Source organism: Phascolarctos cinereus, unplaced genomic scaffold, assembly GCF_003287225.1.
Source record: "Phascolarctos cinereus isolate Bilbo 61053 unplaced genomic scaffold, phaCin_HiC Scaffold_2;HRSCAF=192, whole genome shotgun sequence".
NCBI lineage: Eukaryota > Metazoa > Chordata > Mammalia > Diprotodontia > Phascolarctidae > Phascolarctos > Phascolarctos cinereus.
In genome coordinates this window covers 130,162,066-130,189,073 of record NW_027555625.1, presented here as the reverse complement: position 1 = coordinate 130,189,073, position 27,008 = coordinate 130,162,066, and the positions used below count along the sequence as shown (strand labels likewise).

The 27,008-nt window shown below is 42.2% G+C and overlaps 2 protein-coding genes across 3 annotated transcripts in view; both read left to right on the top strand.

Annotated features, from left to right (window-relative positions):
• Window positions 1-11,444, top strand: part of RAB11FIP1 (RAB11 family interacting protein 1) — a 38,704-nt gene extending 27,260 nt beyond the window's left edge. For both annotated transcript variants that reach the window (XM_020985272.2, XM_020985270.2), the window contains 2 exons: window positions 660-768; window positions 7,894-11,444. In XM_020985272.2, the coding sequence (XP_020840931.1) occupies window positions 660-768; window positions 7,894-8,112 (328 nt within the window). In that variant the 3' untranslated portion in view covers window positions 8,113-11,444. The remainder of the gene's footprint in view (window positions 1-659; window positions 769-7,893) is intronic.
• A 12,319-nt stretch (window positions 11,445-23,763) lies between these two features.
• BRF2 (BRF2 general transcription factor IIIB subunit) lies at window positions 23,764-26,749 on the top strand. Its single transcript, XM_020985279.2, has 4 exons — window positions 23,764-24,132; window positions 24,697-24,756; window positions 25,231-25,552; window positions 25,845-26,749. The coding sequence occupies exons 1-4, from the start codon at window positions 23,973-23,975 to the stop codon at window positions 26,551-26,553; spliced, it is 1,251 nt and encodes a 416-aa protein (XP_020840938.1). The 5' UTR covers window positions 23,764-23,972; the 3' UTR covers window positions 26,554-26,749.
• Window positions 26,750-27,008: the final 259 nt, after the last annotated feature.

The following is a 27,008-nucleotide window of genomic DNA, read 5'->3' as shown; positions in this document are numbered from 1 at the left end:
GTTTGGGTTTTGCCTTAGTTATAATAGTTGTAGGGACCAATTTGTAAAGCTAGGTCTGACCCCTAAAAAAACGATCTGCAAGAATATGCTGTGAGCAGAATCTGAGCTATACCCAGGAACTGCTTCAGATATTTACAGGAGTCCTATTTTAAAAATAATAAACATTTTAAATTTCCTTTTTCCCTATTTTTCTGGCCCTTGTTCCAGTGTTTGGCTTTTGTTTTAAGTATGGACCAAATGAGACACTGGTTTGGCTGTGGTTGTCCTTGCCTAACTGTTAGGCTCTAGATGCAGAGGGTTGCATGGTGTACAGATGATTCCTTAGGCTTTAATTGTTTGTAGAAATGGCTCTGTTGAGAGAGGAGAGTCTGTCTTTAACTGATTTCCAGTGTATGTTATTAGAGAAATGGTCACTGTGTTTGGAAAGGTTGAAACGCCTGGCTTGGGTAGCACTTAACTGTGCTTCTAAATGATTAGTTTTGATTTGTTCTGCTTTTTCAGGAATCTAAGATTGGACCTTTTGGGGACTGGAGATAAGAAGGGATTATTGTTTATGACTTCTCTTACATGACCTAGGGCCTTAGGGGTGATGTTTCCCTTGTCTGAATAGTCTAAATAAATAAATCCACTTTCCTACCCCATCCCTCCTTCTTTTTCAGAACTCATCCTGTGAAACCAATGAACGCAACAGCAACAAAGACCCCTCCCACCAGTTTGGGTACTGCTTCCATCATCAGTGAGAACTTGCTTAATGAGACCATTACGAAGGTATGTTTCCCCTGAGAGTTCTGTATTAGCATGTTAGCTGCTCACCTTTCAGGGGTTTCTCATTTTTAGTGTAGATGTACTACTGTAGGTCAGCCTTTGTGAACCTTGGCCTGTTTTCTGCTTTCTAAATCTCCCCTCCCCTGTGGAATGATAAGTTCTTTGAGGGCCTGGATCTTTTATTTTTGTTTTGGTAGCTCCACTGCCTGGCACAATGCTTTTGTTCAATGTGTTCATAGTTTTTATAAATTGACATGTTGTGCCCCTTAACCCCTCCCAAGTTATAGTGTTGGTATTTACCTTTTGCACTTTAATAATGTAGGAAAACAAAACAAAAAAATTATCTTGATGTTTGAAAACACTTGGTCACTTGCACATCTGCATTTGATAGTTCCTAGGAAGAGTATTCTTGTCTTGTAACAGAAAATAAGCATCTTCACTGATTGGCTGTCACATGAATGAGAAAGAGGCTAGTTGTTCACAAAGGATCAGGATTCCCTAAAATAAGCAAAAATAACAGCTCATGTTTATATAATATTTTATAGCTTACAAAATGTTTTCCTTACCAAAAAAACTGAGATTGTAAACATTTCCCATTTTTTTGTTTGGAAGGTTGAAGCTAAGAGCAGTTAAGTAAGCTTTGCCCAGAGGTAGGCAGCTCGCAATTTGAACCTAGGTCTTCTGACTCCAGGTGGATCATTCCTTCCACTATGGCAGATGTTCTCATGATCTGTAAGGGAGGAAAGGTGGTGGGTATAATCGGTAAATGTACCCTGGAAATGGTTGTAGGTGGGTTGGGATTGCTAACTGACATCAGTGCCAACACCAAAAGCATTGTGGCTAGGAGCTATTTTAAAGGTTTTCTGGGAGCTCATTCATTCTTTCAGCAAAGAGTAAAGCTTGTACCATGCAAGGCACTAGGGGGATAATCAAACTTGAGACAAGACAAAGTTCTTGACCTCATATATAATAACTTCTTTACTGTGGGCATAATGAGTCATTTGCAAGGAGGCTAAATTACCAATATGTGTAATTAGAAATGAATTAGCACCTTCTTGCCCCTTGCCCTGTCTTCTTTTCCTTCCAGTCTTGACATAGCTAGTAATCATTATTCCCCAGTTCATTATCCTCAGTTAACATTTACTCTGCATTGACGTGTGTGGTAAGTTAGGCTTAACAAGAACTGGAAATCAACCTTCACATGTCTGTCCACTGACCTTTGTGGTGGAAAGAGCCCTGGACTTGAGTCAGAAGACTTGGGTTTAGATACCAGCTCTTTGGTTTGGTAATGATGTGATTTGGGACAAATTACTTCCCCTCCCTGGGTCAGTTTCCTCACAGTATGGTGGAAGGGGTAGTGGTTTGGGGGTCAAAGGTCCTGGGCTCAAATCCTAGCTCTGCCACTTACTGTCTCTGTTCCCTTGGGCAAGCCATTACCCCTCTGGACCTTAGTGTCCTTATCTGTAAAAGAAGGGGCTTGGTGACCCTTAAGGCCTCTTTTTACTCTGGGGTCTGGATGTATAAAATAAGGGGTTGGATTAGCTCTGTTACGGTTCCTTCCAACTCTAAATCCTGTGACTTCCTATATCCCTGCAGCCCCTCACGCCCCCCCCAAAAAACAACCCGAAACCGACTACAACTCTATACAACTGAAAACTCTGCCTTTCCTCTAGGACACATGTAGTTGGGAGGAGAAATAAAATAAGCTTTTTAAAAAAATTACCTTCTTGGCTTAAATTATGACTGAGCAAGTGTCTGTTTGAAAGTCTGTGCTAGACATTCAACAGAACAGAGGCACTTCTTACACCCTAACATAGGATGGCAGCAACTGATAAACTGGAGAAGAGACTGCATGGACAGCATGAAGGAAGAATTCAGTAATAAAAACTAGGAGAGTTCTGCAGCTTCCATTCCCCCTATTGGCTTTTTACTTTGGAATGGAATGCACTCGGATTCCAAAGTGGAACACCCAGCTCTCCATCAGTTGGAGACATTGTTTTAGTCTCTTTTCAATGTGTACTTAATCAGAGTAATGTGCTTTGATGGGTGGAGTACTATTAATAATTATAGGCCATTCTCTGTCCTCCTCCCAGTCTTGCCCCCAGAACAAAAAGTAGTAAATAGTACTTGTCCTATTTCTTAATATTACCGGTGGGATGGGGAAGGGCCCCCAATGCTGCTATTGTCTTCTTTCTAACCTTTGACTTTTTTTTGTCTTAAAAATACTTTCTGTATTATACTATGCTGTTCATATTCCAAATTAATATAGTAGTAATGCTTCCTGGAGCCGTCCAGTAACTGGGCCGCATTTATAATAAGTGCTTTGACTTCAGTTCCAAGACAATATTTATGTTAATGCCTCTCTTTGGAATGTTGCCATAGCTAGGGGGAGGTTAAGCAAAGGAATTGCATAGCTGGAGTTATTAAGACCTTCTCAACTAAACAAGAAACAGCAGGGTCAGTACCGGGCTTCTTTTCTCTCTGCTAATGTGTTAATGCCTTAGCTCTTTGTGATTGATCATTGGGAGCCCTAACCAGACCAGAAATGCACTTGGTACACAAATGACTTCAAACTTCAATTTGAAAGTAGTAAAATTAAATGAATTCCAAAGCTCTTGAGCATTGGACCCTGTACCCTGGTTACTTGCAGAAAAGGGTCTGTTTGAGGAAGTGGGTTTTGGGCTGTACATGCCAATAAGGCCTATGTCATTAGACTTGGCCAGTGTGTTAATTTGTTTTACATCCCTGCAATTCTTTGTTGCAAGAGAAGGTTCTGTTGGGAATGAGGCCCCAGGACTTCATTGGGGAAAAGAAAATAGAATAGGTCTGTTGTAACAGGAGTTTCTGACTTCAGCAAGACAGTGTATAAGTGACTTAACACGCTAAACTGTCATTGAGTTTTCTTTGAATTCTGTTTTAAGCAGTAAAATGAGAGAAGTGATTCCAGTTCTGAGGGTAGAAGTTCTAAGAAATAATTTTAAGCACGTAAGGAATTAAAAAAATATATATTGGTACGTTCTGTTTTGCCACATCAATCACTTCCCAGTTATCTCTTAAGTGACTATAATTGCTTCATTCTCTTTGGGGTGACATGGAAAACCCCTGATGCCTCCCTGGCCTTCAGCTGCCCATGACTTCACTTCCTATTTTACTGAGAAGCTCGAGGATGTACATTTGACTGGAACTTCCTATTTTCATCACACCCACCTCTGCTCATCCTGTCTTCTGGAGGAGGCAGGGGGTATAATGGCTAGAGTGCTGAAGCTAGAGTTCAGAAAATGTGGATTCAGATCTTACCTCCAGCTCTTGCTAGCTGTGTGCCCTTATCTGTGAATTGAGTATAAAAATACCTGTTATATTTGCCTCACAAGATCATAATGAAGATCAAAATGAGTTAAGGTGTATAAATAAAGCACTTCACAAATGTTAATGAACTGTTAAAATATCCTTCTTGTTATTTTTTCCCCCAATCTAATAAGAGTTATCCTTTTTTCGTTTAAGAATAACCCCTTCCTATAGTCGGCAAGTTGTTAAACCTCCCTGGGACTTAGCTTCCTTATATGTAAAATGAAGGGGTTACCCAAAGTCACATCTAAGGTGCTTCTTGCTCTAAATGATTTTTGGATGCCCACTCTTAAGTAAAAAGCTCCTGCTGTATATATGTTAAAATGGTTGTTTCCTGCTTTTTGCTTATCCCTTCATTCAGCATTAATGAAGGAGGTGTTGGGGGGGCATGCTTCAGCTAGCACAAGTGTTCTGAGATTGCTCTAGAAATGTCCTTCTAGTCCCCCTACTAAGGAATTGGAGCTTTGGGTATCAGTGTTGGTCCTCAGTGCTTCTCTGTGAGTCTAGGGGCCTTGTGGAGAATACAGCTCAACCTCAAGCTCTCTAAATCATCAGTGCCAGTGAAACCCAGGATCTCTTTGTAGGTCCTCTGCCCTTTCATCATGAGAGAGAACACGAAGGCCTGGTACAGAGAGAGCTACAATAATAGCCTGAGGTGCTTGATAAATGTTTGATGGTGGTCATTTTGATCTAGAGATGTTTGGCTTTGATTCCCTATATACTTGGAATAAGTATTCCCAAATGACTTAAATTGGGGTCTCTGCCTGGGGTATAGAGTTTGTAATGACGCTCCTTTAATGTTTTACTGGTACTTGTAATCAGCTCCCAATAACAGATTTGGAAATGGAGCTATTGCTTTCCTGGAAGTCTTTTTCTCTCTTCTTTTTTTTTCTTCTTCTGAACCTGTGTCTCAGCTTCCTGTCTCTTCATGTAAGACCTAGGTTAGAGAATCGTAGGGTTTTCAAACTAGAAGGGAGGGACTTTCTGGCCCAGTTGCCTCATTTTACAGATGAGGAAATTGAGGCCCAGGGATTGAAGTGCCTTGTCTCAGAGTCACCAAGGTGGTAGTAGCATAGCTTAGGTTCAAACCCAGAGCCTCCGACTCTGACAGTGTTCTTTCTGTTATACCAGACTGCTGTTTTTTCCAGTTGTATATTAATAATTTTGAAAAGTTTCATGTTTGTCAGCATGAGCTATCAATGGGGCTGTCATTGCCATCTTTTAAGGACTGGAATGTGTGATTCAGTTGGCAGGTCTTCCCGAGGGGTCCTGGGTTACTAATTATTTTCCTTGTGTTTCTTTAAAAACTTTACATTCCTGTGGAGGAAGGTGAGAGGGAATGAGTGAATCTTATTCTCATCAGATTTGGTTTAAGGAGGGAATACCATACACACTCAGTTGGGTGTGGAAATTTATCTTACCCTGCAGGAAAATAGGGGGGAGAAGGGGATAAGAGAGCAGAGGGATGATAGAGGGGAGGGCAAATTGGGGAGGGGGTAATCAAAAGCAAACACTTGTGAGGAGGGACAGGGTCAAAAGAGAGAATAGAATAAACAGGGGGCAGGTTAGGATGAAGGGAAATATAGTTAGTTTTTTACAACATGACTACTATGGAAGTGTTTCACATGACTACACATGTATAACCTGTAAGTAGTTGTTTGCCTTCTCAATGACAGTGGGTGGGGATGGAGGGAGAAAATTTGGAACCCAAAGTTTTAAGAACAAATGTTAAAAATTGTTTTTACATGCAGCTGGGAAATAAGATATGCAGGCAGTGGGGTTTAGAAATCTATCCTGCCTATAGGAAAATAGAAGGGGAAGTGGATAAGACAAGGAGTGGTGGTGATAGAAGGGAGGGTAGATTAGGAAAAGGGGTATTCAGAATGCACGCCATCTTGGGGTGGGGGGAGGAATGAGATGGGGAGAAAATTAGGAACTCAAAATCTTGTGGAAGTAAATGTTGAAAAATAAAAACAAATTAATTAATTGGAAAAAAACCCTTTACATTCCTCCTCCAACCTCTCTGTCATGGAACCCCTTCTTCCCACTCACCCATCTGATGGCCTTATACTTGCCTCATACTTCACCAAAAAAAAATCGAGATCATTTACTGAGAAGCTCCATCTTCCCCTCATCTGATGTCACTCAGATGTCTTCTTCTCAGTCTCTCTTTTACCTATCTCAAAGAAGGGTAGCCTTTCTCCTTGTCCAGGCAAACCTCTCCACTTATATCCTTGATTCCTTTCCATGTCATCTTCTCCAGCAAATTTTTCCCTCTGTCATCCCCACTCTGTCACTAATATTCAGCCTCTCTCTATTTGCCAGCTACTTCCCTCATGCCTACAGATATTTGCATACGTCCTCTACCCTTTAAAAAACAAAAAACCTTCATTTGATCTAAGTAAGCATCCCTGTTAGCTACCATCCTATATATAGTCTCCTCTCCTGAAAGACTAAATGCAGTCTACACTAGGTGATTTCACTTCCTCTTGCACTTCTGAACCCTCAGCAGTGTGGCTTCCCACCTCTTCAAAACTCCTCTCTCCAAAGTTACCAGTGATCTCTTCTTCAACAAATCCAATGGCCTCTTCTCAATCCTCATCCTTCTTTACCTCTCTGTAGTCTTTTACAGTGTCTGTCAGCCTCTTCTCCTTGATACTCTCTTCTTACCCATTAATGTGGGTTGTCCTCCAAGGCTCTGTCCTGGGCAGTCTTCTCTTCTCCCTCTACAGTATTGTTTCTCTTGGTGACCTCATCATCTCCCATGGATTTTCATCTTTCTGTGGATGATTCTCAAATCTATTTATCCAGCTGCAGTCTCTTTCCTTACCTCCATTCTCATGTCATCAACTTCCTGTTGAATATCTCAGATTGTCTCATGGACATCTCAAACATATCTAAATCAGAATTCATTATCTTTCTTAAGTGCTCTCTTTCCCAACTCCCCTCTTACCATCGTCACTCAACCCCTAGATGTCATTCGCAACTCTTTGCTTGTAACCCCAGATATCCTATCTGTTACCAACTTTGTTGTTTTTACCTTCACAATATCTGTTGTATACATCCACTTCTCTCCACTGTTGCCATGCTGGTGCTGTCCCTCAACACCTCATGTCTAGGCTACTGTAATAGCCTTCTGGTATGTTCTCTTGCCTCAAGTTTCTCCCCATTCCAGTCCATCCTCCACTAAGTTGCCCAGGGGATCTTCTAAAGCTCGAGTGTGAGCATTTCACCTTCCTGCTCTATCAACAATTATAACCTCTGGGATCAAATTATAAAATCTTTGTCTGACTTCATAACCTGGCCCTTTCCCGACTGTCTAGTCTTCTTCCACTTTATTCCCTTTACCACTTCTGAGATCCAGTGATGCTGGCCTCCCTGTTGTTCCATGCACAAGACACTCCATCTTCAAATTCTGTGTTCTTTCACTGGCTCCGTTTTCCATGTAATGCTCTCTTTTCTTGGCCTCTGCCTCCTGGTGTCTTTCAAGATTCGGCACAAATCTTACCTTCTGCTAAAGTCCTTTATCAGTTGCTTTTTCTCTGAGATTAACTCCCATTTATACTGTATATCTTGTATATACACAGTTATTTATGTGTTTTTCCCTGCATTGGGACTGTGAGCTTCTTGAGGGCAGGGACCTTATTTTTTTGCCCATCTTTGTAACTCCAGAACTTAGCTCAGTGCCTGGAACATGGTAAGTACTTCATAAATGCTTATTGACTGATAACTTAAATTTTCCAGTTTGACTTTCTGGTTTTTTTTTTCTTTTCAATTCTAAAGAAATACAAGCCATCTGATCCAGAATTCGCTTATACTCAGTTAACCCACGACGAGCTGATCCAGCTGGTCCTGAAACAGAAAGAAACAATAAGCAAGAAGGAGTTTCAGGTTCGTGAGCTGGAGGACTACATTGATAACTTGCTTGTCAGAGTCATGGAAGAGACCCCCAACATTCTCCGCTCTCCAGCGCAATTAAAGAATAAAGCAGGGAAGATGTGAGTCATGGCAATAAAGGAATGAAACGATTTTTTGTGAGTTTGTTTACACCTCCCTTTTTGAGGTCATGGACTTTCTGTATGTATGACAACCGGCAAGTAGGATCTGAATCTGAATCACCAAATAACTTCCTTGCAAGTACTCTGGCAAGAGAGTCTGTTCCATTGACTGAAGGCAGGTTAATTATGACAGTGAATCTCTTAATGTACATTCCCAGAATTTTATTCAAGACATTCTCCCTTTAAGTGCATCATAAATATTTTATTCATACTAGGGGTATAGTAACAAGATCTAATCTAGGAGGCAGAGATTCAGAAGGCACAGAAACCATTCATGCATTTTTAGCTGTAGGGTTTTCTAACTTTGATGTTTGGATTTTTTTTCCTTCCTTTCATCCCAGTGTCTGTCTGTGAATCTTTATAGCACAGAGTGGACTCATTTTCTTGAGTTTTATTAGCTTAGGTGTAGTTCTCCTGGCCTTAGATGTTAAATTTTGCTACTTTAACATTTTTGATATTGCTTCTTGGGTTTGCCTTTGGTTATTCATTTAACCTTGGCCAGGATCATTTAGGGACTACTTTTTTAAAGTGCCTGGGGGGTATGCTAAGTGAGCTGTTTTTTTTTCTGAACCCAAACTCCTGGTCTTACTTACTGTGCTTTGACTAGGCCCATGTGATCTTTTCACTGCGGGCCATGAAATTAAGAGATAAAATGGGGGAAGCTGGTAACACAGCTGCCCTTTACTCCCTTGCATATGGTCAGGGAGACTCAGTGAGAGTCACTGGTATCTTGATACCAGGTTCCCCCTGGGCAGGAGGATTATATAATTATAGAGGGGAAATTGAGACAGATGAAACCCTGAGGAGACATTGACAGGTTAATCCTAACCCTAAAGTCACATAACTATTAAGAACCAGAATTAAAGTCTAGATCTTAATTCAAAATCCAACATTCTGCCACATTGCATATTGATGGTCTGCATGACCTATGTGTCTTCTGTAAGGATGTACTTCCTTAATTCCCCTGGTGGTTGCACCCAATTCTCAAATTTCCTCAGTAGTCTTATCTTAAGAAAATGGGGTTTATGGTGGAGCATGCCATTTGAATCCTAGAGGATGGGAAATATAGACCAGTCTCAGGGGCTCCAGAGTAAGAGTGCTTCTTGGCCCCACTTGTAGTGAAATCTGGCTCGTTTCTAAGTGGTTGAGGAAGTTACAGCCTTAACATATTTAGTAATAATTTTACAAAGCCAGGAGCAATCAGAAATGACCCAGATGGTTGATACAACATAATCTGCCCATCTGCTTCAGTTTGCTGCTGCTCCTTTCTCTTGGTTCCATACCAAGGGGATAAAGAGGGGGAAAGTACAACAGGAATTCCTGGTAGGAATTGGGAAAAGCAAGACACGAATTCATTTCTGCATTCGTAGTTATGTTATTTTAAAAACAGAATATTTTTTATAACCCAAGGACAAAACTAGGTCATTTATGCTCTTGTGAATATTGATGCCATTGGGACATTTCTTGTATTGCACATCTCAGCTCTGATGTCTTCCTATGGCATATTGTTTGTGGGCCTTTTGTGTGTAGAGACAGAGAGAGAGAGAGAGAGAGAGAGAGACTGTAGTAAAGGTTGTTGAGCTGGGAATAGATTGAGTGTAAAGCTGCTTCTGTTTCTCAAAGTTCAGAGTCCATACTGCTTGGATTGGTGAACAAGAAGGAAATCTCTCCTCTTTTTTTTAAGGATTGCTTTTGCTGCAGTATTTGTTATATCAGAGCACTTTAATCTGAAGGGTGGTACTGTAATTCCATTTAGCTAAATGGCTTTTTTTTTATTAAGTATGAGTGAATTTGCCTAAAACTGTTATATTTAATGTTCTACAACACCAGAGACCACTGGAAGCTTCTTTTCAGATAACTTGTGTTTTGTAGTGATGCAAAATATATTTATATACACACACATAAAAATCTATATCTTCTTTTGAATTATGAAAATGTATATATATATATTTGTTCCTTATTTTGTTTCTTACTTTATATAAAACTTATTTTTTACTGTGATGACCCAAGTGTGCTAGAAAATTTGAGGCAAGTTTGTTTTGCAGGATTTCTTTTTTTTTTTTAGAAGCAGCTGGTATGGAGATGTTCAGTACTCCTCATGATAGATGATTGGTTTGATAATCTTTCTTGCTAGGACCTCAGGTACGTAAAGGCACAATTAGTATTTAAGTGAGACAACTTCAGAGGAGGGAAATGGGCCCAACTGCTACTTGGGGATTGAGAAGGAGAATAAAGGCATATTTGGTTCAAGTGCCTCTAACTCCCCAGCACTGCTGGGAAAAAAACTCATTCTGTAGCTTTACCTCACTAAGCAGTAGTTTGGAGATCTCCTGAGGATCTCTTCTGATTTAATTTACATGCTGGAAAAGCCTTAACTTTTTTTGAGCCATTAGCAGAGTTCTGCAAATTTATAAAAACTGATTGTAGCCAGTTTCTGGGCAGGTCTCAGGGGCTTTTAAATAAACCAGAAGAAGAATGGGGACTTGCCTCCAAGCTGTGTTTTAAATGGCAGCCTAATTGGTCTCTAGACAGAGATGTGTTCTACATATCTCAGTGGCCGGAGCTCTGCTGTGTTTGACAGTGCCCTGACTACCTCCTGAAAGGAACCAGTGCCTTTTAAGCATCAAATTCATTTAGAGAGTCAGACCCCTACAATATCAAACCTCTGCCCAGAGAATTTCTTACACTGTGTGGTACCTTAGATGTTTTAACTGGGCTTTCCCCTTGTGTTTACTATTTTATTTGGGTGTACTTTCAGGACACAGTAGAAGGGAGGAAAAGAAAAAAAACCCTTCCCAGGCTGATGGTGAGAAAAAAGAGAGAATGATAGAATATGAAAGATAAAAATGGAGGTAGGGAAGTGGGGAAGAGACAGTCCCAACAGTGGGAACTATCCAAAAATTCCGGAACTGTGAAGGAAGGTCCTTGATGATTCTTAGCCGGTAGGAAGATGCATATTGAAGTTATAGAGGATCTAACTCATTTTCTCAGTCACTGATTAAGTTGATGCTGCCTCCAGGGCACTAAGCTGAGAAGCTAATCTAGGTCATGGGGGATTTATTACCAGACCTCACTTTGGGTATGGTTTCTCAGTCTGCGGTAGGGTTGTTTGTGAAATGAAAACAAAATGTTGAAGGATCACATGGTGTCTTTGGATTACATTGTGTTTGTGTTTGATATGTCCTGCATTGTGACTTTGGGACCTTTGGATTTCTTTGACTTTGTTTTAAAGAAGTGAAATCTCTGAGAACACTAAATAAAATGATCCTATTCTAAGTCCTGTGTCAGTGGCTTACTGGTGCACCTGTGCTAAAGACTCCTTTTCTTCACTCAGAAAACGGCTTCTACTTGTAGGAATAATCACCTGTGCAGGGAAGGAAACCTACCCATCCCTTGGTTCTTGGTCCTCCCTACTCATACTCTCTTAATCTTGGCCTTGTTGAGCTTAGAATTCACGGGAGGAACAACTTTTTTTCCTCCCCTCTGGGGACAGACCTTATCTGATGTGATATGATGGTGGGATTCAGAACTGGGAGGGACCAGACAGATCTGTTCCATACCTTTTTTTTGGATTGAGGAGTTTGGGTTCCAGGTCACACAAGTAGTTTGCAGAAATACAAGGATTTGAATGTGGGCTCTCAGATACCAATCCAGCCTTCTTCAGTGGGAAAGAGCACCGGAACTGGAGGTAAGAGACACCTGTGTCAGAATTTTGTTTCTGACCTTTACTAGTTGTATGACCACAGGCAAACCATTGTACCTCTCTGAGGCTTCAGTTTCCTCATCTGTAAAATAGGGATATTATCTATGATAGTTAACTCACTTGGTCGAGGGTCAACTGAAATATTGTAGGTATGAAGTACTTTAGAAATCTTAAATTACTATGTAAATGTCAGCTACCTATTATTAATGATGATTACTTCACCCTGCCTGTGCCTTTGGTTATCTATATTAGTATGCAGTCCTTCTTGACCTCCTTCCTTATCCAAAGAGTGTGTTTCATTTACATTTGTAGCCCAAAGCTAATTCCATTTGGTCTTAAAACCATTCACGTTTCTAGGATTATGGGGACAGTTGGTTTTGGTTTTGCCAGCCAGGATGGTGGTTGTGTTAGGGACTGTTTAAGTAGCAGTCCTGGGTTCAGCAGTTGTGAACTCCAACAAATCTCACAAAAAGGGATCATGGTCTCCCCTTGGGGGTGAGCAGACTGGGGAAGGGACTGCTGCTACCAGCTGTTGGTCTCTTTCTTGGTTGGCTACTAGGAATGGCTAAACTCTGCCCACTGAGTGAATGCAACAAAGGCCATGGGATCCCAAAAGCTTCCTGAGCCTCGAGTGAGCTCCTACCCAGAAGCCTGCCTGAAGACATCCTGAGGTCTGTCTCTGTGGGTACAATGGGGCCTCATGCTCCAAGGGCATCTTTCTCCAGATCTCCCCACCCCATGTTTTCCTTACTTGTCACAATTGCTAATCAAACCATAAGCATCATTTCTAGGCCTAAGGTTTAGAAGCATTGTGCCTATTCCTTTTCCATTAAAAGGCCCCTTCTGCTTTGGTCCCCCCGTTCCCCCCCCCCCGTACAGAAGTTCAGATTAGGTTCAGGCCTAGGGTGTTTGGCCTCTAAGGAGAGGCTGTTTCTCCTGCTCTGACTCCTTACACCCAATCTTGATACTTGAGAAAATAATTTATTTAAAGCTTAGGTTTTGGGTCATATTTAAGGTCTCTCCAAAGGGGATTACAACAGGAGCCAAATGTGGGATAAGTGTTTATTTCTTGTATGCAAAAGAAAAATGCTAAACACAAAATGAGTGGGCATTGAGAGAAAAATAAAACAGGATTCAATAACTTAATAACTACACATACGAGATCATATGTATATACAATTATAACATAGTTGTTGTTATACTCTCTTGGGGGATGGCTGCTTAAACATTGTAAGAACATAAGCTGTTTGTGGGACTAATTCCTGAATCGATAAGCCACTTTTCCCTTCTGTGCTTTCCCCTTCATGGTAGATATTTTTTCAAATTAATTTACTTTTAGTTTTTAACATTCACTTCCATAAAATTTTGAGTTTTAAATTTTCTCCCTCTCCTTCTTCTCCCCCTCCCCCAAGACGGTGTGCAATCTGATATAGGCTCTACTTATACATTCATATTAAGCATATTTTCCCCTTAGTCACGATGTAAAGAATGGTTAGAACTAATGGGAGGAACATGGTAGATTTCTTCTAGTAAGCCAGGTCAGGAATTTAATTCATTCTTTTGCCAGTGGTCATCTCCAAGAAGTACTACGAGTCATTGTTGGAACCTCCTCCTCTTGGTACTGGTCAGCTCCAACCAAAGGACCCAGGATCTCTAGTGTGCTCATGTATTCCTGGCCACTGGGCAGCCTGGGTGGGGGATTAGGGAAGCTGTCCTTCTCCCACCCCTCCTAGCAAGTGACTCACCAGTCTTAGACACAAAAAGAGAGTGGAAAACATGGATATTAAAGGTCTACCGTGTCAGAATTCTTCCTGATCAGTGTCCAGGAAGGGAATTGCCTCTTCCTCTCCAGGATTCAAGTCAGGAAGGGCAGTTTTGCACATTCAAATTGTAGAGACTGAAGTTGCTTGCTGTTATCATACAGCTAATCTGCTTGTCTGAAGTGGAATTTGAACTCTCAGGTTCTAGGTTCTTGAGACCTGAAATCTCTTAATTTCAAGTCCAGCATTTTTACCATTACACCAGGCTGCCTTCTCAATGATCATCCTCAGCCCAAAGATAGGGGAATAGTTTGTATATACAAAAAAATTGAATTTTATAGACTGGGAAATACCAGAAAAGAGAATTGGGCCAGAGTTTGGTTTTTCCTCAATCTTGACCACCCCAGCTTCACTCTGTCCAGGAATGTGCTGGAGCCAGCTCTTACCAGCACAGCAAGCCAATTGTCAAATTTTCAGTGTGAGCATTTACACTTTGGGAATTGGCAAACACTACACATCAGGGCTTGATTTATTGTTGTTGGTTGTCTAGATTTAAGAAAGGGATGAGAAAATGTTAATAAGGCAGATTAAACTTTTAAGTGTGTTGCATTACATTTTTGGAGAGCCAGTTGTTAAACATTTACCAGCACATTCTTGCCCTGTATCCTGGCTTCCTCATGAGGCTTAAAGAATCCTTAAGGTGGGAAGGAGATTGGAGAATTGATTTGCTTTGTGTACTGGTGGATAAGTACTGGACTAGGAGACAAAATTCCGGGGTTTGAGCCCCAGTTCAGATACTACTCTCTCTCTTTCTCTCTCTCTCTCTGTGTCTCTCTAATTTATCTATATCTTTATTATTTTATCTCTTTATATTTATTAGAAAAATCAATATCCAGCTCACAGGCTTGGTGAGGAGAGGGCTTTGTGAACCATAAAAGTCCTGTTTTTGTGAGCTCTTGGTGGTAGTAATGAACAGGGTCTGAGGTACATTTTCCAGAAGGGCATTGTGCTGAATAAACCCAGCAGGAAGATAGGTGGGTATTTGGGTATTTACTTGTTTATACCTGCCATTTATGTAGGAGGTAAGAACGGGGGTAAAGCACTTGACCTTGTTTGTTTGCAGCTTTACCCTTTACTTTTTTTTTTCTTTTGGAGGCAGTCAGGGTTAAGTGACCTTCCCAGGGTCACACAGCTAGGAAGTGTCTGAGGCCAAATTTGAACTCAGGGCCTCCTGACTCCAGGGCCAGTTCTCTATCCACTGCCCTACCCTTTACTCATCTTTTTTTTTTTTTTTTGGTGAGGTGATCGAGTTACGTGACTTGCCCAGGGTCACACAGCTACTAAGTGTTAAGTGTCTGAGGCTTGATTTGAACTCAGGTCCTCCTGACTCCAAGGCCAGAACTCTATTCACTATACCACCTAGTGGCCCCCTTTTGCTTTTTAAAAGCAGGTCATAGAATGTTACAACTTAGGTTCTTTTAAAGATCATCTATTCTAACCCTTTTATTCAGATGGGAAAATTGAGGCCCAGACAAAAAGAAAATGACTTTGGAGAAGCTCTCTTTTCTTGAGAGCTTCTAAGATTTGATGAAGGCTTTGTATATTAGCCTCATGGCCCCTTTCAGCTCTTAGCATTCTTCTCCATAATCTCTCCATTCCCATCTAGAATCTTGGCCCTAGGCTGTGATGACTTGACTGTCTTTTCATCAGCCATGCTTCAGCCAGCCTTTTACCATTCTACTTCAAAACACCTGTGATTTCTTCAGTGTACTTATGCCCACGACCATCTCAGATTGCCATCCTTCTAAATGATGGTGTCATCGAAAATGAAACAAAACAACAACAAATGTCCTCTTGACATTTTTCAGAGCTGTTTTTCAAAATTTTGAGTGTTGTGATCACCCAGAAAATTCTATTTTAATAGGATCTTTCAGATCTTGAATTCTGGCATATCCTTCAAAGTTAGCTCCATGTCATGTCAAGGCATTGGAAGAAAGCAGGCTGCCTGCTGTAATGCAGCCTGTTTCTGCCAGCCAAAATCATCTCCCTCCTTTTGATCATACCTTCTTCCCCATCACCCACCTTCTACAGGACCATGAAGTCATTTTTAAACTACAGATAATTCAGTGGGATTAAATGAAATCTAAAAGCCTTAGTCAAGGGCGCCATCTGTTGACTTCAATCATGCCCCCTCACATAGACATAGTCCATATTGGATGGCATAAGTTTATAGCCTTCCATTCTTTTAGGGACACAGGTGAAAAGCTGAATATGTGTGATTGTATAGGAAAGATCTGTGAGTTCTCACAGAAGAACTGCCTTCATCAACTCAGATCCCTTTTTCACCAGTGCAGACAACAACCCATCTATGACTAGACACATATGTCCTAGGAGGCATACTAACTGGCCCAAGGTCATACAATTAGTATCAATCAAAAAGTACTAAGTTTTATTATTAAGTCAATAGATACTTATTAAATAGAAGCAGAATTTGAATCCAGGTCTTGCTGACTACAAGTCTAACACTCCACCCACTGCACTGTGCTGCCTATATGAATGAATGTATATGTCCATACAGATGTAACCTGGAACATGCTTATTATCTCTTGGCATCTCTTTTCTGGGATTTTTCTGGAAACCTGGGGAAAAACTGTCTCTTCTGCTCAGTCCTGTCACTTGGCACAAATTTGGCTTGCAAGGGGATGGAGAAAGGAATAATCATCTATATAGTGCCTATTGTGTGCCCACCACTTCACAAATATTATATCATTTGATTCTTACAGCAACCCTGAGAGAGAAGTGCTGTTATTATCCCCATTTTATAATTGAGGAAACAGGCAAACATAAGTTAAGTGAGTTGCCCAGGCTCACACAGCTAATAAGCATCTGAGGCAGGACTTGAATTCAGGGCTTCCTGAGTCCAGACCCAGAGTCCTACCTGTTGCTTTGCCTAGCTGTCTCCTGCAAGCATGTAGAGCACCATGTGCCAGAAGGAAGTTATATTAAAAAATATATATGCAAAAAATTTCAACAGGTAAATTCTGATAGCCTCAAGTCCCATAACATTTCTTATAATTCAACAAACATTAAGGACTTATTCTATGTAGAACACTGTGTTCTGTTCTGGGAGAGATGCAGATCAATAACATGTACCCCTGTCCTCATGTTGCTTACGGTGTGGTAGGTAGATACTACATCGAAATAACTAATGGTGTAAGTACTGTTTGGAGGAATGAATTAAGTAGCCCAATGAATGCTTATTAAGCTCCTACTGTGTACACTGAGAATTCAAAGACAAAAATGAAAACCATCCTTGCCCTTAAGGAGCTTACATAAGGTTGATTCTAAGTTGAATGTATTAAAATAGATTCAAGTTCAAAAGAAACAAACAAAAGAGAGTGGAGTGGCATCTATCTAAAGTTGCATTGATGCCTTTTATTTTTATTGTTTCAGGCCCACTTCCAAGCCCTTGAACCCTCTCTTGCAACAAAGAAAAATATTTAAGAAAAATCAGTTGATACAGTAGTTATATTTGAACAAGTGCACGCTCCCTGCTACAAGTTGTCATTGCCATTTCTGTAAGAGGGGAGACCTTCCCTGGCTTCATGAAAATTAGGAGATAGAAATCATTGAAAAAGAGCCCCAAGAGGGGGCAGCTAGGTGGTGCAGTGGATAAAGCTCTGGCCTTGGAATCAGGAGGACCTGAGTTCAAATCTGTCTTCAGACACTTGACACTTACTAGCTGTGTGACCCTGGGCAAGTCACTTAACCCCCATTGCCTCACCCCCCCCAAAAAATAAAAAATGAAAAAGAGTCCCCAGGCAAAAGAATATAATAGTGTGGTGGAGGGGTAGAAGCGTAGGTTCTGGATGCTCTGTTACTAATCTATTTTTCAAGCAGACCCTCAGTTGCTGTAGATCAGTCAGGAGTTCTCTATGTCACTGTAGCAAGGTTCTAGGGCACACATCTCTCTGCAAGGGCTCTTTCAGTACCTATTTCAGGTTTTATCAGATAAGTTAACATTCAGATAGATAAATGTTATTATTACTGTTATTGTCCCTTGTAATGGACATGTCCACTTCCACTTGAGGTATTCATTTCTGATAGAGGTCCAAATTTTTAATCTCATCCAGTTGATTTAGGGGTTCCCCTGATCATACCTTATGTATGTAAAACCAAGGGCAACCCCCCCCCCCCCCACCCCGTAGGTGGTGAATGGATACAAATAAACAGTTTTCAAAAGAGTAAGTACAAATGATCAACATCTGAAATGGAGAAAAATGGCTCCAAATAATGAGAAATGCAAATTAAAACAATTGATATTTTACCTTATACTCAGCAAATGCTCAACTTGGAGTCTGAGTGCTTGGGTTTGAAATCCTGGCTTTGCTGAGCAATACCTGTGGGCAAGTCAGTTAACCTTTCTAGGCCCTGATTTCCTGATCTGTAAAATGAAGGGGTCAGATTAGATGATCTCTAAGGACCCCTAGACCTCTAAATCTATGATCCTATGGAAAACGATCAAAATGATCAGTGTCAGAGGGGCAATGGAAAGACAGGCACGCTAACACATTATTGGTGGAGATGTGAATGTCCAACTGCTCTGGAAAACTGAGGAATTATTTGAGAAAAGATTTGTTTTGTCTGTTTCTCTTTGTTATAAATGAGGATTTTATATATGTGTGTGTGGGGGTTGGATGTTGGGAATTGATACTAAAAGCATTACTTTAAATATTATCTGAAAAAAGTTATTGAACTTGTTCATATTCTTTGGCTGAATGACCCCATTGTTGGTCATGTATCTCATGTAAGCCAATGGCAGAAAATATGCCAAAACACTCATAGCAGAATTTCCTTTGACAGCAAAAAAATGTAAAGAAATTGAATGACCACTGATTGGGGAATGGTTGAACAAATTATGGTTTATGAATAAAGTAGCATATTAGGTTTGTTGTAAGAAATGATTAATATGAGGAACTTTGAGAAACATGAGAAAACCTCTACGAACTGATAATGGTCAATAAACTTTCATTAAGCATTGACTAAGTGCTGTAGATACAAATGAGAAAAAGACAGTCTGTGCCCTCTAGGAGCTTACAATATAATGGGGGAAGACGACACATTTATAACATAATACGGTACATATACAATATAAAGGAAGGCTTTGGAAGGAGTTCATTGCTCCTCCCTGCAGCCCCGCAATCAGAAGGGAGAGACAGCTGAGGCCGCAGAGGAGGTTTTGATTATCGAGGCCAAATCAATCCCCGGACATCGTGGAGGACGCCTGACGTTCCTGGAGTGGAAAACAAGTAGAGCAGCTGATGGGAAATGACAAGGAATGAAGAAATTAGAACCTGAAGAACAATGAACACAATGACTAGTCAATTGTCTACAAATCGGAGATGATCAACAGAGGGAAGGCACTAGCAGTAAGGGGGATCGGGAAAGGCTTCTTGTAAAGGAAGGAACTCCAGTAACCTAAATGATAACCACCCTAACTGGAAGCCAGACTGTGATTGGCTGGATCGCTGCATCTTAGTCTAGGATGGCAGGTGATCAAACGCACTTCCTTCTTTGCCGGAGAGGTGGGCGACTGTGGTTGCTCCATGTTGCAAAGCTTTCAGATGCAACTTCTTTGTAGGTGGGTTTTGCTTCACTGTTTTGCTTTGTTACAAGGGTTCAGTGGGGTTTGGGGATGAGGAGATGGTAGGAATAATCAGGAAATGGTTATAGTGGTTTTTTTTTAAAGCATCAATAAAACTTGAACTGCTTTCTCAAATTTTCCTAAAATCATTCATCTCCCTTTTGCCCTCATCATTCTCTAGATTGTATTATGTACTTATCTGTGTATATCTATCTTGGCTTCCCCCCCCCAGTAACATACACATACATATATAAATACACATAAATACATATTTCTCTCTCCATACACACACACAACATACATATCTAATATTACTTAAGGGAAGATATTTTATATACCTCGAGCTTCTTTGCATCCCCAGTGCTTAACACAGAATAGTAGGTTCTTAATAAATGCTCCTTAACTAACACTAACACATGGTAGGCATTAAATCATATTTGCAGAATTGAATGAACAAGGTAAATGCATGAGAAAGGTAAAAGTAGTGTTGAGGAAAGTCTGGGAATTTGGGCTGGATCTTGAAAGACAGGTAGAACAAAATATTTTCTTGGTAGGAAAAACATGGGAATTCTTGAATTCATAGCTTTTAGCACTGACCTGCCTAATAATTACAGTTTGTATAGGTGGGATTGAAACTTACAAGTTGATAACTCATGATTTAAGGTAGCAGATTAGTTCCACTGAGTTTATCCCCCACTTTTTTGAAGCTTACTTGCTTCTAAATGTTGGAATACATTTTTTCCCTTTCCCTTTGTCACTGGCTTGCCTCAGAGTCACTAGCACTGATTCCATTCTTGGGTAGAAATGTTAAAACCTTATTTCAGCACTGGTGTCCCACCTATCTCTTTAAAATACTCTCTAGTTGTCAGGAACCAAGTAGGCACTCCAGTTTTCTCCTAATAGACTCTTAGGTTACTGGTCAGGACCCTCAATGACAAGCACTAGTCAGCCCCACATATAGCCTGGCTTCCACAACTATCATTGAAGGGAATAATCACTCTGGATAATGGGCCCACTTTCTTCAGTATCACTAAAACCAACTACTGACCAACTGCCACAGATGGGGAGGGAAGCCCAAGATCCCTGGGAATGGCAGCACCTCTGGCCTCATCCTGTTTCCAGCCCAACCCCTGAAGCCATTGCCCTGGGGAATTACTGTGGAAATTAAACCTGGTCACTGCTTCTTCAGGTATTGAAGCCACAACTACTAAAGACCCAGAAAAGACAGTTATCAGCATCACAGCCCATGGCATTGTCAAATGGTTCAACATCAAAACCTCGTGATTTTGTCAATGGAAATGACATTAAAGAAGATGCATTGCCATAAGCTTTGTCCCTGCTCCCTAATGACTACTGACCTTTTTTCCATTTGATTTGCAACTGGGACATATATTTATTGTCTCCCCTGTGAGACTGTGAATCCCTTGAGAGAAGGGACTATTCCTAATTTCCCCTTGGTATTCCTAGAGCTTAGCACTGTGCTTTGCACATAGTAAGTGCTTAATAAATGTCTTTTTCATTCATTCAGTATCCTACTGGGAGCCTGCTTTCAATTTTCCTGTAAAGAAGGGTAGGTCATAGCTCAGAATCTTTGCTCTGATAAAGCTATCAAGTCTATCCTGATTCATGTATTCATAGAGTAAGAAAGGGCTTCTGGTATCCACTGGTATTCAACAGATAGGTGATCTTATCTATTGTGGGTATTGTGTCCATTGCAACCCATTTTTGCCTTCTGTGAAGACATTCTTGAACACGTCCTTCCAACCATTCTCATTTCACCTCCCAGACAAGCCTTTAATTTGTTCACTTTATGTGAGGTCTGTTATTATTTCATTGGTTTAAAAATGTACCAACAATCCCTTTTCCCCTTTAGAGATTATAGGCTCATAGATTTAGAGGGGGAAGGGACCTTAGAGGCCAATGAGCCCAGCTCCCTCATTTTACAGATGAGAATATTGAAGCCCAGAAAGATTAAGGGACTTGCCAGGGTCAAACAGCTAGTTAAATGTCTGAGGCAGGCTTGGAATGAGTTCTCTGACTGCAAGTTCAGTGCCCTCTATGCTCTGATATGTTCCCTCTCCTTTTGTTGACTTTTGATTAACATCACCAACATTATATACTTAGTCAATAGTCAATAAGCATTTTAAAAGCATCTACTGTGTGCCAGGCACTGTGCTAATCACTTAGTACACACACACACAGAGGTTCAAATTCCTCTTCCCACACTTGTTACCTGTGTGTCAAAAGGCAGGTTACTTACCCCTAACTCTCCCTTTTCTCATCTGTAAAAATGGTGAGAAAAGTAACTGTAGTGCCTGTTAACTATCCAGTGAGATCAGATATTGCATGCAAAATGCTTTCTAAGTATAAATCATTATGTCCATGCCAGTTTTAACTTTGTAAGTTAAAAACTTTGTAAGTTTAAAAACTCTCTATAGATGTAATCTATTATCATTACCCTTTTTGTGAACATAACCGTAGGCAGTTAGTTACCAAAGTTGCAATTTCTCAAACTAACTTTGCTTCAGGAACCTCAGTAAAATACCCAGCCCCAGTGCAAAATCAACATTTTGATTCAGACAGAACATATAGAGATAGGGGCAGGTAGGTGGCACAGTGGACAGAGCACTGGCCCTGGATTCAGGAGGACCTGAGTTAAAATCTGACCTCAGACACATAACACTTACTAGCTGTGTGACCCTGGGCAAGTCACTTAACCCCTGTTGCCTGCCCCGCTCCCCCCAAAAAGAAAAACAATCTCTTCACCTCTGGGGTAAGAGGGAAAAACAGATTTAAGGGCAGCTAAGTGGTGCAGTGAAGTCACTTAACCCCTATTGCCTCACCAAAAAAAAAAAAACCCCAACAAAACCCAAAACCAACAAAACACATAGAGATAGAAGTCCTTGTACTTTGTAACCCTTTCAGTGCCTAGCTTGTGCATCAGGAAACCACATAGAATTGAAATGAGGACAATTATGTGAGTGTTCACGGTTTGTTTTGTAGGTGAAGAGTTTTCCTTGTACACAAAGCCTTTCCTAAATTTTACAGTGGGATTCATGGAAGCGTTCTCACAGTGCAGCTGAATGGGGGTGGGGGATCTTCAGGCAGAAGACCAGCCTCAGACCCTAGGCTGGTGGAAAAGTGAAAAAGCAATTTGTAAAGGCTTCTGTGTTAGGCACTTTGCAAATATCTCATGTGATCTCACCACAACCCAGTGAGTTAAGTGCTGTCATTATCCCCATTTCACAGCTGAGGTAAGTGAGGCAAAATGACCCAGCTACTGTTTGCGGCAGGATTTGAACTCAGGACTTCCTGACTCCAGGTCCATCAACAGAGGGAAGGCACTAGCAGTACGGGGGATCGGGAAAGGCTTCTTGTAAAGGAAGGAACTCCAGTAACCTAAATGATAACCACCCTAACTGGAAGCCAGACTGTGATTGGCTGGATCGCTGCATCTTAGTCTAGGATGGCAGGTGATCAAACGCACTTCCTTCTTTGCCGGAGAGGTGGGCGACTATGGTTGCTCCATGTTGCAAAGCTTTCAGACGCAGCTTCTTTGTAGGTGGGTTTTGCTTCACTGTTTTGCTTTGTTACAAGGGTTCAGTGGGGTTTGGGGATGAGGAGATGGTAGGAATAATCAGGAAATGGTTATAGTGGTTTTTTTTTTAAAGCATCAATAAAACTTGAACTGCTTTCTCAAATTTTCCTAAAATCATTCATCTCCCTTTTGCCCTCATCATTCTCTAGATTGTATTATGTATTATGTGTATATCTATCTTGGCTTCCCCCCCCCAGTAACATACACATACATATATAAATACACATAAATACATATTTCCCTCTCCATACACACGCACAACATACATATCTAATATTACTTAAGGGAAGATATTTGTATACCTCGAGCTTCTTTGCATCCCCCGTGCTTAACACAGAATAGTAGGTTCTTAATAAATGCTCCTTAACTAACACTAACTCATGGTAGACATTGAATCATATTTGCAGAATTGAATGAACGAGGTAAATGCATGAGAAAGGTAAAAGTAGTGTTGAGGAAGGTCTGGGAATTTGGGCTGGATCTTGAAAGACAGGTAGAACAAAATATTTTCTTGGTAAGAAAAACATGGGAAAAACTGCACCACCTGGTGGCATCAAAGGCTGGCATTGAGATGACAGCTAGAAACCCGTGGGGCTGGTGACATTTTCGCCTGCACCGGTGACTTTAAAACTCCTAAAAGGGGGGTGGGGTGGGGTTCTTTTCATTGTCCAACCACGAAAAGTTGAGCTGAAAAGTCTCGTCTTTCCTCGATCACTAATACAAGAAGTCCCTAAGGCACAAGGGCAGGGCCAGGCTCCACGGTCCCGGGCTCTTCACCTTCCTGCCCCCAAGAGCCGGCCCCTAGCGGAACCTCCTCCTCCTGGTTGCCGTTTCTGTCAGAGGCAGCGCGCGATCCGGCATGCGGAGCGGAAGTGATGCAGGGCTGGTTGGGGGGAGGAGGCGGGACAGGATGCAGGGCCACGAGTGAGAGCCGGAAGGTGCGACGCCCTGAAGCGTCCCCCTCCCAACTGCGGAAGACAAAAAGGCGGGGGAGGCGGCGGGAGGAGGTTTCAGGACGACGCCGAGAGTTCGAGCAGCTTTCGCCTGAGCTCGGCTCCTGCTCCCCTGCTCCCGGGGTGAGGCCGAGGGTGCAGCCGAGATGTCGGGTGGGGGCCGCAGCCGCTGCCCGGACTGCGGCTGCGCGGAGCTCGTGGAGGACTCGCACTACGCGCAGAGCCAGCTGGTGTGCGCCGAGTGCGGCTGCGTGGTGTCCGAGGGGCTGCTCACCACCACCTTTGCGGACGAGGGCAACCTCCGAGGTGCAGATGCCCTGCGAGCCTCCCTCCTCCCAGCCCTGGGGCTGGGGAGTACCCTAGGAATGGGTCTAAACGTGGGGCCTTTTTTGTATCATCATCTCCCACCCCTTCCGTGGGACTTCTCTGTACTTTTTTTTTTGATGGGTTCTTTAGGTGGGAAGATATTTGCTTAAGGTTATACCCATTCCACTAGATGCATGCAGTAAATACGTGTTAAGATGAACTGAACTGACCTTTCCCTCTCCTTTCTGGGTGATTCCATTGAGTAGAGAGTGACTAAAGTGACTACTGCTGATCCTTGTCAGGTAGAAGTAACATATTCCAGGAGTGGAACCTTTTTGTCTCATCCATCTCCCCCCACCCCCATCATGGAACTTCCCTGTGCTTTTTTTTTTAATGGGTTCTTTCGGTGGGAAGGTGGTGATTTAAGGTTATATACCCTTTCCATTAGGGCTTCCAAAAAAATCCGTGTTAAATTGAACTGAATTGACTTTTATCTGGCCTTTCTGGGTGGTTGTGTTAAGCAGAGAGTGACTAAATTGACAATTACTGATCCTTGTCTTGCAGAAGTGACGTATTCCAGGAGTACAGGGGAGAATGAACGGGTCAGCCGCAGCCAGCAAAGAGGTAAGACCCAATCCTTTACCAGAGATCAGGCTTAAGGTAGTTGGATGGCCAAAAAATTTGATTTTAATTGGTTCCATCTGGGATATCTGAGAAAGACAGTGGATAATTGGGAGTGAAAAATAAGAATGACTTTGGTTCACCATCATGGAGAACTCCTAATGTGAGGTAGTTGATTAGCCGGGCTGTGCTGGAGGTTGGGGTGACCCCAAGAGGCTTGAAATGAATCTGACTTAGTTCTGGATGGAAGCATGTGTGCTGGCCTCTGAGTTGTGAGGGAGACATGCTTAATGAGCTGTTTCCTTACACCCCAGGAATGATCTCAACTAAGCCTTTCCCCAGCCTTTAGTGTCTGGGGAGGAAATAATATGAGTTGATAGCTGATTTTTCAAGTTCCATTAACAGGATTTGGACTTTGTAGGAACTATGCATAAGCTCTCCTGATACCTGATAACATAGCGTTATGAATTTTCCCAGGGCTTCGACGAGTTCGGGATCTCTGCCGAGTTCTGCAGCTACCATCAACCTTTGAGGAGACCGCAGTGTCCTACTACCAACGAGCATACCAACACCCTGGCCTCCATGCTGCTAGACTCCAAAAGAAAGAAGTGTTGGTGGGCTGCTGTGTGCTGGTCACCTGCCGACAACATAATTGGCCCCTGACCATGGGCACTATTTGCACCCTGTTGTATGCCAACTTAGAACTGTTCTCTGGCACATACCTACAAATAGTGAAGGTCCTAGGACTAGATGTTCCTGCCTTGAGCTTAGCAGACCTAGTGAAGACTTACTGTAGCAGGTACCTGGTGGGTAGAGGGATTGGGAGGAAGGGAACATGGGACATATTTCCTAGAACTAAATCTTGATACTTTTTGCCTTTTTTCAACTTTTGAGCAAAGCCTACCAGAGAAGGTTTTGTCTATATTTTTATCATGCCAGTTTTATTGGTCTCTCTTGTGCCCAGTATTGCTGAGGAATGGCAATATTATTCCCTACTGCCTAGAGCTGGCTTGTTTTCCTTACCTAAATTATTTTAGAAGAAACAGCAACCTCAGGTCACTGAATAAGGCCTTTCTTTTTGGTTCTTACAGCTTCAAACTGTTCCAGCCCTCCCCCTCTGTATCAGTCAGTTTTGTGGAGGACAAAGAGAAGATGGTATCCCGGACATTACAGCTGGTAGAGCTGGCCAGTGAATCGTGGCTGGTGACAGGAAGGCACCCTGTGCCGGTGATAACTGCTGCTGCTTACCTGGCCTGGAGATCGCTGCAGCCTGGGAGCCGCTTGACCTGCTCCCTTTCCCGATTCTGCAAGTTGGCAGGTGTTGACCTGCCTCATCCAGCATACCTTCGAGTTCAGGAACTGCTAGCCATCCTCTTGCGGATGGCTGGGCAGCTGGCCTGGCTGCGGATACTGAACTTAGATAAGCAAACAGTCGTGAAGCATATTGGGGACTTGCTCCAGCACCGGTGCATTCTCCTCCGCCAGGCTTTTCGGGATGGAGCTGAAGAGGAAGAAGGAGAAGAGCAGCCACAAGAGGAGGGGGAGGAGGCCGGGAGCAGTACCTTAGAGGTCCTTGAAAAGAAAAGGCCAGCTAGCTCGCCACCACCTCTGCTCCCTCCCTGCATGCTGAGGCCTCCAAAGCGGCCCTGTCCCACTCCTGCTGATCCCAGTATTACTGGGGATGAGGATATATCTGACAGTGAGATAGAGCAGTATTTGCGCACACCTCGAGAAATCAAAGACTTCCAGAGAGCCCAGGCTTCGCGTCAAGCTGTCCCAGGTGCCCCTGCCCCTTCCTGACCAACTTCTTATCTTGAGGACTTTGAATATGCTTGGGGTCTGGTGGAACTTACACTCTTCCCATCTAGGGTGGTGTAGTGGGAGGAGTGCTGCATGTAGAAGGCTTTGGTTTGAGTTCTGTTGCTGCTTGCAGTATAACCTTGGGCTAGTCATGTGAAATTGGGTGTTGGAATAAAGGAACTCAAGGCCCTCTCTAGCTCTAATGTGCTGTGATTCAGCAGTCCTGCAATAGGGACCATTCATGTCCAGGGAAGAGGGGAAGTGCATGTGTGTCATTTACCATAATGTGACATAATTGATATAAGCTAAAGAGGCTGCTTTGTGTGACTGGCACCATGCCCTAGAAGAGTAGGAATGAATGCCTTGCGTGCAGCAATACATTGGTTGCATTCTTCTGTTGACAGCAGGTTGACTTAGTAGGAATATTGCAGCCATGGGGGTGGGGTGGTAGGACC

Coding starts and splice junctions, on each gene's coding strand:
- BRF2 (XM_020985279.2), top strand. CDS start 23,973: ATGTCGGGTGGGGGCCGCAGCCGCTGCCCGGACTGCGGCTGCGCGGAG. Junction 24,133..24,696: donor GGACGAGGGCAACCTCCGAG/GTGCAGATGCCC, acceptor CTTGTCTTGCAG/AAGTGACGTATTCCAGGAGT. Junction 25,553..25,844: donor GTGAAGACTTACTGTAGCAG/GTACCTGGTGGG, acceptor TGGTTCTTACAG/CTTCAAACTGTTCCAGCCCT.